Source organism: Hemitrygon akajei, chromosome 30 (assembly GCF_048418815.1).
Source record: "Hemitrygon akajei chromosome 30, sHemAka1.3, whole genome shotgun sequence".
NCBI classification, from domain to species: Eukaryota; Metazoa; Chordata; class Chondrichthyes; order Myliobatiformes; family Dasyatidae; genus Hemitrygon; species Hemitrygon akajei.
The window spans coordinates 43,907,556-43,923,670 of record NC_133153.1 but is presented as its reverse complement, the minus strand read 5'-3'; the positions used below and the strand labels follow the sequence as shown (position 1 = coordinate 43,923,670).

The window sequence follows — 16,115 nt, the reverse complement described above, 5'->3', positions numbered from 1 at the left end:
CCACTCCCCGTCTGCCTGGAGAAGGGGCTATCAGCCCCACGGCTTCCGCGCGGTCCCTCTCCCCTCCCCACCCCCCGCGCCGTACCCTCTCAACCCTCCGATCACCCAGGCCCAGCAACCCCCACGGATCCCCACTCCCCTCCCGCCCCCGCAGGCCCGCTTCATGGGGCGAGTCTAGACACGGCCCTGGCTCCGGGACGGAGAATCCACCGACAGCCCGGGCCTCAGGCCCCGACAGGGGGCCCAGCGGACCGGGCCGTGTGCGGTCGGTTGCCGCGGCACTCGGGTCGGGACGACAGGAAGCGGGCGACGGCCCGGGGCCCAGCGCCTTTCCGGGGGAAGTCGATTATTGTTTAAGGCGCAGAGAAAGGGATCAACTTCCACATCCGGTCGGCCATCGCCTCGGCGTGACCTGGAAAAGCTTCAGGCCGCCCGCGCGGGGAGCGGGAGTTCGCGCCTAACCCCCGCCACAACTCGCACCTACCTCGGTCGCCGGCTGGGGTTCGAGCTGTAGATCGCTGCGGCGGGGACCGGGAGGCGGGACAGAGCGAGACGGACGGGCTAGCGGGCGCCGCGTGCCGCAGGCCCCGCGCTGCCACCGAGCGCAAGGCGGACCGCGGAGGGCGAAGGGGGCACACGTGACTCGGGCCGCGCGCCCCAGCTGCCGCCGCCATCTTGGTACAGGAATTAATGGTGCGGTATTAACAGTCTGAGGCGTTTCGGGAGGGCGGGGAGTGAGCTGAGCCGCAGGGAACTGAGATCCACGGCGTATTCGTCGGAGACCGACGGCTCAGAATTTTTTAAATATCTGAGTTGAACCCGAGGACAAGTAGGCCGCAGGTTCCAGCTTGTCGCTGATTGAAGCCCCGCAGTGAGTAGGAAGGGGAGCGGGAGTTGAGAAGCTGAGTATGGGGAGAGGGACTGTACGGCTAATGAGGCGACGCAGGGAGTTTGGTGTTGGGGAAGAGTGAGGCTGTGAATTGGGGTTAGAGTCCCCTTTTTGGCCATTGGTTTAGGGTGGGTTTGAGGGCCACTCTGGGCTAAAGGAGATTAGGGGTAGTAATCTGTCATCTGATAGTTCAAACGCACTATCTTTCAATTCCATGAGTTTGTATCTCAAATACCAACCCCCCCCCCCCCCACACACACACACCACATTCAACATCATGGTCCTTACACCCTTTTGTGGTCAAACACTTCACAGTGTGAGAGAACAAATTTTTCCATATGCCAAATTTAAATGCTAATCTTAAGAAATTGAACTTCAGTTTTAGATTGTCTCCCATCCAGGATAACATTCTTCAAAGGTCCAATTTAATGTCAGAGAAATGTATACAATATACATCCTGAAATGCCTTTTCTTCACAAACATCCACAAAAACGGAAAAGTGCCCCTAAGAATGAATGACAGTTAAATGAGGGAACCCCAAAGTCTCCCCCCCCCCCACCAGCTCCCCTCCCTCCCTTCCTCCTAGGTTAGCAGTTAGCTTGATACTTTACATCGTAGGTTGAATCCTGCCACTGTAAGATGTTTGTACATGCTCCCCTGACCACATGGGTTTCCTCCAGGTACTCCAGATTGCTCCCACGGGTTCCAAAGATTTCCGAGTTAGTAGGTTAGTGCTGTATCTCTAAATAAATAAATAATGACCATTTCAGTTGCATCTCATCATGTTTTAAATTTTAGAGAGGAACAGACTCCGATTTGTTATCACTGACATATGACATGAAATGTGATATTTTGCAGCAGCAGTACAATGGAAGGACATAAAAATCTGTAAATTACAGAAATAAGTGCAGTGAAGGAATAATGAGATAGTATTCATGGTCCATCTGGCCAGGGGGAGGAAGTTATTTCTGAATCATTGAGTGTGGGTCTTCAGGCTTTTTATAACCACTTCCCCGATGGTAATGAGAAGAGGGCATCCACAGATGGTGAAGGTCCTTCACAATGGATGCCTTGCATCAGTGTGTTGAGCCCTAGAACAGTTATTGTCCTACAACCATCAGGCTTATGAACAGACTCACTTTCAAGGACTCTTTACAACTCATGGTCTTTTTTATTTGCAGATTGTCCTTGTTTGTCAGTCTTTGTGTATAGTTTTTCATAAAATTCAGTTGTACTTCCTTCTACTATAAATGCCTGCAAAAAAAATCTCAGGGTAGTATACAGTTACATATACGTCGATAATAAATTCACTTTGAATTTTAAGCTGCTCATTCTTTAAAAGTCAAAGTGAATTATTATCAAAATGCTCATATAATGTGTTACCATGAGATTTATTTTCTTGCAGGTGTGTACAGGAGAAAAAAGGTATATGTTAGAATTCACGAAAAACTATACAAATTTCCACTGCTGAGATCGCAATGTTCTCCTGACTTTTTCTTCCGGAAGTGCGTAATCAGTCCCTTCATCTTGCTGGTGCTGAGTGTGAGGTTGTTATTGAAAAGCCAGCTGATCTGTCTCACTCTATAAGCTTTCTTGTCAACATCTGAGTTCTGCAAACGGCAGTGGTATCATCTGCGAATTTATAGATTATGTTTGAGTTGTGCTTAGCCAGATAGTCATGATTGTAGAGGGAGTGAACAGGGGGCTAAGCACACATTCTCAAGGTGTCTGTGTTGATCATCAGTGCAAAAGAGATGTTATTACTGATCTCCACTGACTGTGGCCAGATAAGGAAGTCAAGGATCCAGTTACAGAGAAGTAGAGGCCCAGGTTTTGATAGTACTGATCTGTACTGACTGTGGTCTCCTGATAAGGAAATCGAGGGTCCAATTATAGAGGGAGGTACAGAAGCCCAGGTTTTGAAGCTTGGTTATTAATACTGAGTGAATAATGGCATTGAATGTCAAGTTGTAATCAATAAACAGTCTGAAGTATGTCTTGCGGATCACTTGGTGCAGTAAATCAGAGCAGAGAGCCAGTGAGATTGAGTCTGCTGTAGACCTGTTGTGATAGGAAGCTCACGTCCTTGCTGGGGCAGGAGTTCCAACCTCTCGAAGGACTTAATTCTGATAGATGACAGTGCTTCCAGGCAATGGCCATTGAGGCCACTCACCCTGCTCTTCTTGACTCCACATGGTTGCTGCCCTTTCGAAGTCTAGGTTGAGATCGTCCAATCTCTTTTCACACAATTCCACCAGCCGAGAGAGCTGTCATACAAGAAAGTAGGAGTAAGTCACCCCTTTTTGTTTTGTTACAGAGATCAAAACTGTGTATAGATTCACTATGTATAATTGCAACAAGACCATCTTACCGCTAGAGTTGAATCCTCTTGCAATGAAGGCCATCAAACTAATAGCTCTTTAAACTGGTTGTTGCAACTGCATGTTTGCTTTCAATGGCTTTGTTATACAAGGACAGCAGACTCTAATGGTTATAGACTGAAGTTTATAACCATTAAACCATTTAATTAGTGTTTTGCCTTTTGAGCTTTTTCTGCTGGTGGGTAACTTCACATATGTCAGGGGTAAGTTTTTTATGCAGAGAGTGGTGAGTACGTGGAATGGGCTGCTGGCGGCAGTGAAGGCCGAAACGATAGGGTCTTTTAAGAGACTTCTGGATGGATACATGGAGCTTAGAAAAATAGAGGGCTATGGTTAAGTGTAGGTAGTTCTAAGGTAGGGACATGTTTGGCACAGGTTTGTGAGCCGAAGGGCCTGTATTGTGCTGTAGGTTTTCTATGTTTCTATAACTAGAGGATGCATCAGCAGGGGAGATGAGGCCGAGTACAGGGCTACGGTGGGAAACTTTGTCACATGGTGCGAGCAGAATCATCTGCAGCTTAAGGTGAAAAAGACTAAGGAGCTGGTGGTGGACCTGAGGAGGGCTAAGGCACCGGTGACCCCTGTTTCCATCCAAGGGGTCAGTGTGGACATGGTGGAGCATTATAAATACCTGGGGATACGAATGGACAATAAACTGGACTGGTCAAAGAACACTGAGGCTGTCTACAAGAAGGGTCAGAGCGGACTCTATTTCCTGAGGAGACTGAGGTTCTTTAACATCTGCTGGACGATGCTGTGGATGTTTTACGAGGCTGTGGTGGCCAGTGCTATCATGTTTGCTGTTGTGTGCTGGGGCAGCAGGCTGAGGGTAGCAGACACCAACAGAATCAACAAACTTATTCGTAAGGCCAGTGATGTTGTGGGGGTGGAACTGGACTCTGACGGTGGTGTCTGAAAAGAGGATGCTGTCCAAGTTGCATGCCATCTTGGATGATGACTCCCATCCACTCCATAATGTACTGGTTAGGCACAGGAGTACATTCAGCCAGAGACTCATTCCACCGAGATGCAACACTGAGCGTCATAGGAAGTCATTCCTACCTGTGGCCATCAAACTTTACAACTCCTCCCTAGGAGTGTCAGACACCCTGAGCCAATCGGCTGGTCCTGAACTTATTTCCACTGGGCATGATTAACTTATTATTATTCAATTATTTATGGTTTTATATTGCTATATTTCTTCACTATTCTTGGTTGATGCGGCTGTAACAAAACCCAGTTTCCCTCGGGATCAATAAAGTATGTCTGTCTGTCAACTACAGAGGCACAGGTTGAGTAAACTTGCAAATTAATGTGGGAAAGTGTGAGATCTTACATTTTGGTAAGAGAAATTAAAAGACAGATTACAGATAATCTCATAACAGTTTGGCATGGACTAGATAGGCCAAAGGGCCTGGATCTGTGCTGTAGTGCTCCGAGTCTATTACTATCGAAATGGATTGAGAATATCAATGAGTGAAGTTCAGGGGGATCTTGATCATGAATCATTGATGATTGCATAATATCGAAGCAGTCTACTTTCAAATGCAGGAAGACCTGCATCATATCCAGGCCTTGGGGCCCCAGAGAGGTGTTGGGGTTACTATTGACCAGAAACTGAACTAGAAAAGCCATAGACAATGTAGCGACAAGAGCATGTCAGGGCTAGGAATCCTGTTGTAAAGTAGCTCACATCCTAATTCCTCAGACCCTGTCCAACATCCACAAATCTCATCAGGAATGTGAAGGAACACTCTTCACTTGTCTACCCCCACATCCTTGCCACAGACCTTGCAATATTTGATAGGTTTCAATAGAAACATAGAAAATAGGTGCAGGAGTAAGCCATTCGGCCCTTCGAGCCTGCACCGCCATTCAGTATGATCATGGCTGATCATCCAACTCAGAACCCTGTACCTGCTTTCTCTCCATACCCCTGATCCCTTTAGCCACAAGGGCCATATCTAACTTCCTCTTAAATATAGCCAATGAACTGGCCTCAACTGTTTCCTGTGGCAGAGAATTCCACAGATTCACCACTCTCTGTGTGAAGAAGTTTTTCCTCATCTCAGTCCTAAAAGGCTTCCCCTTTATCCTTAAACTGTGACCCCTCGTTCTGGATTTCCCCAACATTGGAAACAATCTTCCTGCATCTAGCCTGTCCAATCCCTTTAGAATTTTATACGTTTCAATAAGATCCCCCCTCAATCTTCTAAATTCCAGTGAGTATAAGCCTAGTCGGTCCAGTCTTTCTTCATATGAAAGTCTTGCCATCCCAGGAATCAATCTGGTGAACCTTCTCTGTACTCCCTCTATGGCAAGAATGTCTTTCCTCAGATTAGGGGGCCAAAACTGCACACAATATTCTAGGTGCGGTCTCACCAAGGCCTTGTACAACTGCAGTAGAACCTCCCTGCTCCTGTACTCAAATCCTTTTGCTATGAATGCCAACATACCATTTGCCTTTTTCACCGCCTGCTGTACCTGCATGTCCACCTTCAATGACTGGTGTACAATGACACCCAGGTTTCGTTGCATCTCCCCTTTTCCTAATCGACCACTGTTCAGATAATAATCTGTTTTCCTGTTCTTGCAACCAAAGTGGATAAGCTCACATTTATCCACATTAAATTGCACCTGCCATGAATTTGCCCACTCACCTAACCTATCCAAGTCACCCTGCATCCTCTTAGCATCCTCCTCACAGCTAACAACGCCGCCCAGCTTCGTGTCATCCGCAAACTTGGAGATGCTGCATTTAATTCCCTCGTCTAAATCATTAATATATATTGTAAACAACTGGGGTCCCAGCACTGAGCCTTGCAGTACCCCACTAGTCACTGCCTGCCATTCTGAAAAGGTCCCGTTTACTCCCACTCTTTGCTTCCTGTCTGCCAACCAATTCTCTATCCACATCAATACCATGCCCCCGATACTGTGTGCTTTAAGTTTGCACACTAATCTCCTGTGTGGGACCTTGTCAAAAGCCTTTTGAAAATCTAAATATACCACATCCACTGGCTCTCCCCATCCACTCTACTAGTTACATCTTCATGATATGTAATTCCCATTCTCTTCCCCCCCGATTCTTCTAAACTCCAGTGACCACAGCCTCAGAGTCTTAGATTAGGAGTCCAAAACTGCCCACAATACCTCCAAGTGAAGTCTGACCAATGCCATATAAAACCTCAGCATTATTACATCCTTGTTTTTATATTCTAGTACTCGCAAAATAAATAACTAACATTGCATTTGCTTTCCTTACTGCCATCTCAACCTTCAAATTAACATTTAGGGAATCATGCATGAGGGGTCCTTAGTTCCCCTGCATCTCTGATTTTTGAATTTTCCCCCTTTACAAAACAGTCCAAATCTTTATTCCTTCTGCCAAAGTGCATGACCACACACTTCCATACATTATATATCATCTGCCAGTTCTTTACGCATTCACCTTATCTGTCTTAAGTGCTTTTGCAGACACTCTACTTCCTCAACACTATCTGTCTTTCCACCTATTATCTGCAAACTTGGCCACAAAGCGATCAATTCCTTCATCCAAATCATTGACATAAAACATGGAAAAAAAGCAGTCCCAACAGTGACCCCTGCGGTACTTCACCAGTCACCCGTGGCCAACCAGATAGGGCCCTCTTTATTCCAACTCTTTGCTTTCCACCAGTTAGCCAATCTTCTATCCATTCTAGTACCTTTCCCATAGTACTATATTTTGTTAGGCAGTCTCACTTGTGGCACCTTGTCAAAGGCCTGAAAATCCAAATAAACAACATCCACTGACTCATGTTTGTCTATCCTGCCTGTTATTTCCTTAAAGAATTCCTGCTCTACTTTTTCAATCTCCCTCCTATTTGATGATTCATCACCACCTATAATTCAGCCTACAACAATGGTGTCATCAACAAACTTGAAAATGGCATTGAACTGTGCTTGAGCATGATCACAGTCGTAAGTGTAAAGCAAATAGAGCGGGGGGCTAAGCACAACCTTATGGTGAACCTGTGTTGATGGAGATTGTGTGGGAAATGCTGTTGCCAATCTGCACTGACTGGGGTCTGCAAGTGAGGAAATTGAGGGTCCAATTGCACAAGGAGGTTATGAGGCCGAGGTCTTGAAGCCTATCGATTAGTTTTGAGGGGATGATGGCATTGAATGCTGAGTTGCAGTCGATAAAGTGCATCTTGATGTATGCATCTTTGCTGTCCAGATGCCCTAAGGTTGAGTGAAGAACCAATGAAATTGCAACTGCTTTAGGCCTGTTGCACTGACAGGCAAATTGGAACAGACCCAAGTCACTTGTCAGGAAGAGCTGATTTGTTTCATCATCAACCTCTCAAACACTTCATCACTGTGGATATAAGTGGTACTGGATGTAGTCATTGAGGCAGGTTACCATGTTCTTCTTGGAAATCGGTATAATTGAAGCCTGGTTGAAGCAGCTGGGTACCTGAGGCTGCCGAAGTGAGAGGTTAAAGATCTCAGTAAACAATCCAGCCAGTTGATCAGCACAGGTCTTTAGTACTTGGCCAGGTACCCCATCTAGTCCAGTTGCTTTTCATGGGTTTACCTACCTGAAGGCTGCTCTTCAGACTGAAATCACAGGATCATTGTGGGAGTTTGTGATTGTTCTTCCATGTTTTTACAGTCTAAGTGAGCCTAGGAGGTATTGAGCACATCTGGAAGCAAAGCCCTATTGTCATCAATGTCGCATGATTTTACTTTATAAGAGGTGATAGCATTCAAACCCAGCCACAGCTGCTGAGCATTTTTGTTGATTCAAGTTTAGTCTGGATTTGCCACTTCGCATGTGATATGGCTTTCTGGAGGTTGTACCTGGATCTCTTGTAACTTTCTTGGTCACCTGACTTAAATGCCTCTGATCTGGCCCTCAGCAGATTGGAGATCTCATGGTTCAACCAGGGCTTCTGGTTGGGAAGACTCAATGATTTTGTGAGGACACACTCATCTACAACTGTATTTATAAAGTCTGACAACAATTATGTATTCATTCAGATCCACAGATGAGTCCTTGAACACAGCCCAGTCCACCGAATCGAAGGAATCCCGTTGCTGCTCCTCTGCCTCCTACAACCACCTCTTTGTTGTCATAATCTCTTCAGCCTTACTCTTTAGCCACTGCCTGTATGCAGGTATGAGAAGGACAACCAAGTGATCAGATTTATTGAAATGCAGTCTGGGCATGAAATGGTACACATTTCTTATCTAATATATTGGGATCTCTGGTGCTGCAGGTTATGTGCTGATGGACATTGGGTAGGAATTTCTTCAGATAAGCCTGGTTGAAGTTCCCAACTATGATTTGAAAAGTGTGGTGATGGACTGTTATTATTCAGAGGCAGTATCGTGAAATACCTCATGCACTCCTACTTCTCACTTTAAACCAACGCTCAAAGGTCCTTATCTTTGACCCCCCCCCCCCCCGTTGAAAAAAGATTTATATTATTTGTATAATAAATTCTGCAGATGCTGGAAATCCAAAGCAGCACACGTACAATGCTGAAGGAACTCAGCTGGTTAGGTAGCATCCATGGAAATAAACTAACAGTCGACGTTTCTTACCGAGACCTTTCTTAAGGAATGGAAAAGGGGGAAGACGCCAGAATGTTTATATTATTGGTCTATGAACCCCCTCATAATTTAATATACCTCTATCAGGGTACCACAGCCTCCTACGTCGCAGTGATAACAAGTCCACTCGATGCAATATCTCCTTAGAACAGTAATACAGCCATATTGTTGACGGCGTCCGCCCAGCTGACTGACCGGATGTTCCTGCGATAAGGGAGGCCGCGCAGGCGCACTGGGAGAATTCTGCGGCCGCAGAACGAGAGTGAGCAGAGCGGAAGCGCCAGAGCACGGGGGCCAGATAGTGCAACCCCACCGTGCCGGGACCTGAGTGTCTGTTGGCAGCGGCAGCGACCGGCTGTGAGCCTCGGTACTGTGTCTGTCCACTGAGCTTGGGTTCCGAGAGGTTTGTACCTGGATTCCGGGCCCGGGGCCTTGTGTCCGGGCCGTCTCTGTTCCCCGCACCCCGAATCTACGACTACTTCCTCCTCGACCTGCCCTCTCCATCCCCCAGATTTTGATCCCTAACTCCCCTCGGAAATCTGGCACTGGGCAGCTGTTGAACACAGGCCCAGTGCCTGCCTTGCTGCTCATTGGTAGCAGAAGTGCGGAGTCTGCCCCGGCAGAGCTTTCTCAAGGTTGGATATGTAAGATGGGTTTAAATAAAAGTTGTGGTTTCCGCCTGTTGCCATAATAAATTTGATGCCAGTGTATGAGACAGTGTAGAATCTGTTCTGTATCTGGAATAAATAGGTAAAGAACATGGGGTTGCTTAAACCAAAGTCGTGGGATCCGTGTTTCTTACAAAAACAGACTGTCTGATACTGGCCAAGCTTGTGGAAAAAGTCGTGACAAGTTAATTGTTTCTTTGTTTGCTCGCCTTTAAATGACTGCAAGTACTATCAAATCATTTGAGGCATGCTATCCTGCTTCTTGGTTATGTTATTTTCCCCTACCTCAGGGGTTCTCAAGCTTTTCTATACCATAGACCTCTACCCATAATCAAGGGGTATGTGGACTTCAGATTGGGAACCCCTGTCCTACCTGCACATTTATGAGTGTATTTTCAATAACTATGGCAGGGTTGTAATATTGGGATAATTGTTCTCTCTTTAGCCAGAACACTGCACCTTTCAAATAATAGATGAAAAGATTGATTCTTTCTGGGAGATATTAAAGTTTACAGTCCCCAACAGGGGAAATACTTTATGAGTAAGAATGAAACTGGAACTGTTATGCTGATCTGTTCCAATCTGAATGACGTTGCACGTATTTGCTTGTTGGCCAAATTTTGCTTGTGGTTTATCACAGTCCTAGAAATGTGGCTTTTGCTCATTGTGTTGTGAGATATTTAAATATTTTAACATGTATTTTAAAAAATTATTTGACATTGATTGCTTCTTTGAATTGTCAAAGGCATTAACTCTTAAACTTCTAAAAGATTTTCTTTCTGATTTTCTGTAGACAAAGAATGTACATAATCCAGCTGCTTTTGAAAGTAAATATAGAAGGGATCATTTCTACTCCAAACAGTTGAGAATCAGAGGCTTTTCAAAATGCCTGCAGTTTCAAGTGATGTGAAGAAACTGTATCTGTCTACGTGTTTGGCTGATCTCAATAAGAAAGCAGAAGTGAAACTGGAAAAGAAAAGCACTAAAAAGTAAGGAGCATGCTTTAGTATTGCATTATGTGTTGTTGCTGTGAGGTAAAGGAAAACTAACTGAAGCTTCAAGATCGAGTTGATTTGTTAGCTTAAAGGAGATGACTATGTACATGACTGGGAGTATTAGGATCAGGTTCCTACCTCTTTCAAAACATGATGGGGGCTGAATGAATGGGTTGCTTCAGTAATTGTCCCACAGGCTGTATTTTAATTGAACCTCATACTTCATGTAATTTTACTGATTTTTTTTAATGACTTGGGCAGTATTTTACTGAAGAATTGTTTCAGTCTGAAACGCCAACTGTTTATTCTTTGTAAGGAGGTGTACTCAGGATGTTAATAAGGCTGTGCAAGAATGCTTTGAGAGGATGGACAGACTGAGATATGTTAATATGAGCCACACCGGGAAGACATTAACAAAATGACTGATTGTATCACAGACTATATCAAACTCTGTGAGAACACCATCTTACCAACCAGGACTGTATGCTGCTTCCCCAACAACAAACCCAGGATCACCAGTGACTATTGAATATGAAGAAGAAAGCCTTCAGGTCTTGAGATAGACAAGTTTTGAGGCGAGTACAGAGTGAACTGTGGGTAAAGCTGAAGGAGTGCAAAGAATACTACAAGAGGAAGCTGGATTACAAGCTCCAGCAGAATAACATAAGGGATGTATGGGTGGGCACTGGCTTCAGGGTTATGGAAAAGAAGATCAGGGGTGACCTGGATAGGGCCAATGAATTGAACTTGTTTTTCAACAGGTTCAACACAGTACCTCTTGCTGTCCCCCTCCTTAGTTCCCTAAACCCCACACCCTCCCTGATCCCGAAGCCTTTCCCCTCCCTCCCCTCTGATGAGTGTTTGTGTTCCAAATCCCCCCAGCTTTGGAGTATCCTGCCTCCATGGGGATGACCGCCCTCCCCCACCTGACTGACTGTAGGTCAGGTTAAGACAGGGCCGTGGCCTGGTGGTGGCGGACCACTGGGTTAAAAGATAGCTGGAGAGACTATACATCAAGGCAAGGCTATTGGACCAGACAAATACCAGATCAGCCCCATGGTACTGAAGGCCTGTGTGAGGCAGCTGTCTGGTATTTTGCAGCACCTTTACAAGCTGAGTCTGAGTCACGAAAAGATAACAGTGCTATGTAAGACTTCCTGCTTGGTTCCTGTATCCAAGAAGGTGGCTCCATCTGAACTTAGTGACTACAGACTAATTGCTCTCGCATCTCATGTGACGAAAGTGCTGGAGAGGCTGGTCCTGACTTGCCTTGGACTGCAGGTGAGATCTTTATTGGATCATCTACAGTTTGCCTATCAACCTCATTGGGGAGTGGATGATCCCATCATCTACCTGTGGCAGAGAGCTCTCTCCCACCTGGATGATGCTGGTGGCATTGTGAGAATCACATTTTTTGATTTCTCTAGTGCTTTCAGTACAATCCAGCCACTGCTCCTAAGTGAGAAGCTGCAGAGGATGGGCATAGACAAATCCACTATCTCCTGGATTACTGACTATCTGACAGTTTGTACGGCAGGTTAGTTCTCTTGTCAGTGGTGGTAGTGAGTAGAGCACTGCAGCACCACAAGGGACTGTCCTGTCTCTGTTTCAGATCTGAGTTTGTCACTTGCAGAAGTTCTCTGATGACTCTGCAGTGGTTGGGTGTTTCGAGATGGGCTGGAGTCAGAGTGTAGAGAACTGGTGGATGAGTTTGTAGAGTCTTTCCGGAGTAAGAGGACTGTGATGAGTCTTGTATATATTCTGGCAGAAGAAGTTGCAGAGATGGAGAAGTACAAATACTTGGGTGTTCACCTCAACAACAGATTTGACTGGAAGACCAACACTAAGACTGTTTACAAGAAAGGGATGAGCAGACCCTTATTTTCTAAGGATGCTTAGGTCCTTGAATGTGTGCAGCAGGATGTTGCAGATCTTTTACCAGTCTGTTGTAGTGAGTGCAGTCTTCTTTGCGGCTTTATGTTGGAAGAGCAGCATCGGTGCTGGTGATGCAAAAAGACTAAATAAACTCCTCAAAAAGGCTGGATCCGTCCTTGGCTACAACCCGTACTCTTGAGTTAGTGGTGGAGAGGAGGTCACTAAACAAACGGTTATCCATTATGGACAATCTGGCACATCCTCTCCATGACCTACTGAATAGGCAGCTGAGCACCATGTTGAACGGACTCAGTCAGCTCTGCTGTCACAAGGATCATTACAGAAAATCTTTCCTACAAAATGCAATAAGCACGTACAACAGTTCATCTCTGCGACAGGAGAACGCACATCATAGTACAATAGTCTCTGCTTTTATTATTTTGTACATTATTACACATTGGTAAATTATTGTGTATATTATTATTCTGTACTTTATAATTAGTTAAGTCTGCACACTAAGTGTGTTTTTAAATGTCACTGCTGTAATGAAAGAATTTCCCACTCAGGATCAATAAAGTACTTACTATTATTACTATTATTATTTTCAGCATTGAGTTCCTCCAGAATTTTGTGTGTGTTACTCTGAGCTGGACAATCCTGATTGTTCTTTAAGCAGAGAAGTTTGCTTGTTATTTTAGAGGATATGCAATGGTCAGTCCTATTGTTGGGCTTGTAGTATCATAAGTAAGAATGATAGAATGGCCTTCTATGATGCATTGGTTTTGTGATGCTGTCCCTGAAAGAATTAAGTATGCAAGCTGGTGTTGTCAGATCATGGCCTGATTTAATTTTGTGTTGTATGTCCATCTTGAATGGGTTATTATAAGAGTAGGTAAGAGCGTAAGTGGTAAACTCAAATGTTATCATCCCTTCTGTTATTCAACACTCCATCTCAAGTACCCTTATGAGTCAAAGAGTGCACTTTTTTTAAAGTGTATCCCAAATGCACTGTTCTTGTTGAAACAAGGAATACAAGCTTTTGGAAAGAATTTAATAAGACCTTAAGATTGGCAGTGACCAATGTCAATCACAGGAGACATATTGAAGTATTGTTCAGGTTAAGACCATAAGACATAGGTGTAGAATTAGGCCATTTGGCCCATCGAATCTGCTCCACCATTCAATCATGGCTGATCTTTTTCTCCCTCCTTTCTTAAAGAGTGAAGTGACATTTGCAATTTTCCTGTCCTCTGGCGCCATGCCAGAGTCCAATAATTTTTGAAAGATCATTACTGATGCTTCCACAATCTCTACCACTAACTCTTTCAGAACCCTAGGGTGCAGTTCATCTGGTCTGGGTGACTTGTGTACCCTTGGGTCACTCAGCTTTTTGAGCATCTTCTCCCTTGTAATAGTAACTACACTCACTTCTCTTCCCTCACACCCTTCAACATCTGGCACACTGCTCGTGTCTTCCATAGTGAAAACTGATGCAAAATATTTAGTTAATCTGCCATCTCCTTGTCCCCCATTATTATTTCTCTGGCCTCATTTTTTAGCGGTTCTATATCCACTCTCATCTCTCTTATTTTTCACATACTTGGAAAGCCTTGTACTATCCTCTTTATTATTGTTTTGCCAGCTTGCTTTCATATTTCATCTTTTCCCTCCTTATGATTCTTTTAGTTGCTCTCTGTAGGTTTTAAAAGCTTCCCAATCCTCTATCTTCCTGCTAATTTTTGCTTGGTTATGTCCCATCTCTTTTGCTTTTACTTTAGCTTTGACTTCCCTTATCAGCCATGGTTGTACTATTTTGCCATTTGAGTATTTATTTGTTTTTGGAATACATCTATTCTGCACTTTCCTCATTTTTTGCAGAAACTAGCACCATTGCTGCTCTGCTGTCATCCCTGCCAGCATCTCCTTCTAATTTACTTCGACCGACTCCTCTCTCGTAGAAATGTAGAAACATAGAAAACCTACAGTACAATACAGGCCCTTCGGCTCACAAAGTTGTGCCAAACATGTCCCTACCTTAGAAATTATTAGGCTTACCCATAGCCCTCTATTTTTCTAAGCTCCATGTACCTATCCAAAAGTCTCTTAAAAGACCCTATCGTATCCACCTCCACCACTGTTGCTGGCAGCCCATATCACTGTAATGTCCTTTACTCCACTGAGGTACTGCTACATCAGACTTTACTTTCTTCCTATCAAGTTTCAAGTTAATGGAGTTCATTTACGCCATTATTCCTGCTGGTATCTATTCGCATTCAGTTTGTAAAAATCACTTGTTAAATTGTTACAGAGAGATTGTGCAAGCTGTGTATAGCCAGTTAGCCAACATCGGAATCAAAACTGTTATTGTCTAGCTGCAAGTCATCTATGTTCCTGTCATGGATGGCTGAGAAAATCAAGTTCTTTATTTATAAACAGTATTGGACTGAATTTTCTCAGTACACTGTAATAATGTTTCCGTTATGCAAGTAAAAATATCTTGTCAACAGCAAGTAGAGAAGGAAGAAGTGTTTACATTGTTCATTCACGTCCTACAGACTGCAGAGATATTGTCTTTCTAAATCACCATTCCTTTGTTTTCCAGCATTGTTGTGAGTGCCTGTAAAATTTTCAAGGCTGCAGAAGAAAGTAGGTTGGACAGAGACGAAGAAAGAGCCTATGTTCTTTACATGAAGTACTTAGCTGTGTATGATCTAATTCGGAAAAGGAATGATTTTAAGCATCAGCAGGTACCTGGCTTTTCTGTTTTGTGTAATACTGTTCAGCTATATTGGCAAAATTCAGAGGATGTTTGCTGATCATGGAATGTCTCAAAATGTTTTATTGAAGTGCACTCAGCTTTTAGAAAATCTGACAGTTAATTTCTGTTGAGAACATTCATCTATAAAAATAATCTGTTGTTTAGAAGATAAATATCAGTCATGACGTTAGGGGGATTTCCTCAGCTGCCTTCAACATTGTGCAATCCGGTCTTTTTGAGTACTGACATTCCACGGCATTCCCTAGATCAACATGTCATCCAGAAAGCAACACTTTTGGCATTAAAGTACTAGAGCTAAGCCAAGCTAACAATTCCATTTTTTTTCTTTTCCTTTATAGAACTGTAGCCTCACGTGGAAAGGATGCTCTCTATAGTAGGGAATTCTTGGCACAGCCTCAGAGTGCAAGGACATCCCTTTGGAACAGAGATGAGGAATTTCTTTAGTCAGAGAATGGTGAATCTATGGAATTCATTGCCACAGACAGCTGTGGAGGCTAAGTCATTGGGTATATTTAAAGCAGAGGTTGATAGGTTTTTTATTAGTCAGGGCGTCAAAGGTTCTGGGAGAGAGGAGGAGAATAGAGTTTAGAGGGCAATAAATCAGCCACAATGGAATAGCAAAACAGACTCAATGGGCCAAATGGCCTAATTCTTAACTTCAGGTTACTTAGAGTTAACTCGCTGAATTCCTTGAACTGAGGTAGATTTCTTCATCAATTGGCTTCATTCCCAATCTTTACCACTTCACATTCAGCCTGTGCTGGGTGCTAGTATGTACTTAGTTGCCTTTCACATAATGGAAGGAGCCTGTCTATTCTCTTTAGTTGCACAGGATTTTGTGATTTCTATATAGAAATCATCAGAAGGTAAGAAATAGAAGCAGGTGTATGCCCCGCGCATTAGGCTAGCACCATAATTCAGCAA

The 16,115-nt window shown here is 44.1% G+C and overlaps 2 protein-coding genes across 10 annotated transcripts in view; one reads left to right on the top strand and one right to left on the bottom strand.

Annotated features, from left to right (window-relative positions):
- Window positions 1–615, bottom strand: part of gabpb1 (GA binding protein transcription factor subunit beta 1) — a 125,469-nt gene extending 124,854 nt beyond the window's left edge. The window contains exon 1 of one of the 2 annotated variants that reach the window (XM_073032792.1): window positions 485–615. The gene's annotated coding sequence lies outside the window, so the exon portion shown is untranslated. The remainder of the gene's footprint in view (window positions 1–484) is intronic. The other variant, XM_073032793.1, reaches the window with a different exon arrangement.
- usp8 (ubiquitin specific peptidase 8) overlaps window positions 581–16,115 on the top strand; it is a 54,125-nt gene continuing 38,590 nt past the window's right edge. For 2 of the 8 annotated variants that reach the window (XM_073032786.1, XM_073032778.1), the window contains exons 1-3: window positions 9,100–9,277; window positions 10,336–10,531; window positions 15,015–15,159. In XM_073032786.1, coding sequence (XP_072888887.1) covers window positions 10,428–10,531; window positions 15,015–15,159 — 249 coding nt within the window. In that variant the 5' untranslated portion in view covers window positions 9,100–9,277; window positions 10,336–10,427. The other 6 variants (XM_073032780.1, XM_073032779.1, XM_073032782.1 and 3 more) reach the window with 6 other exon arrangements.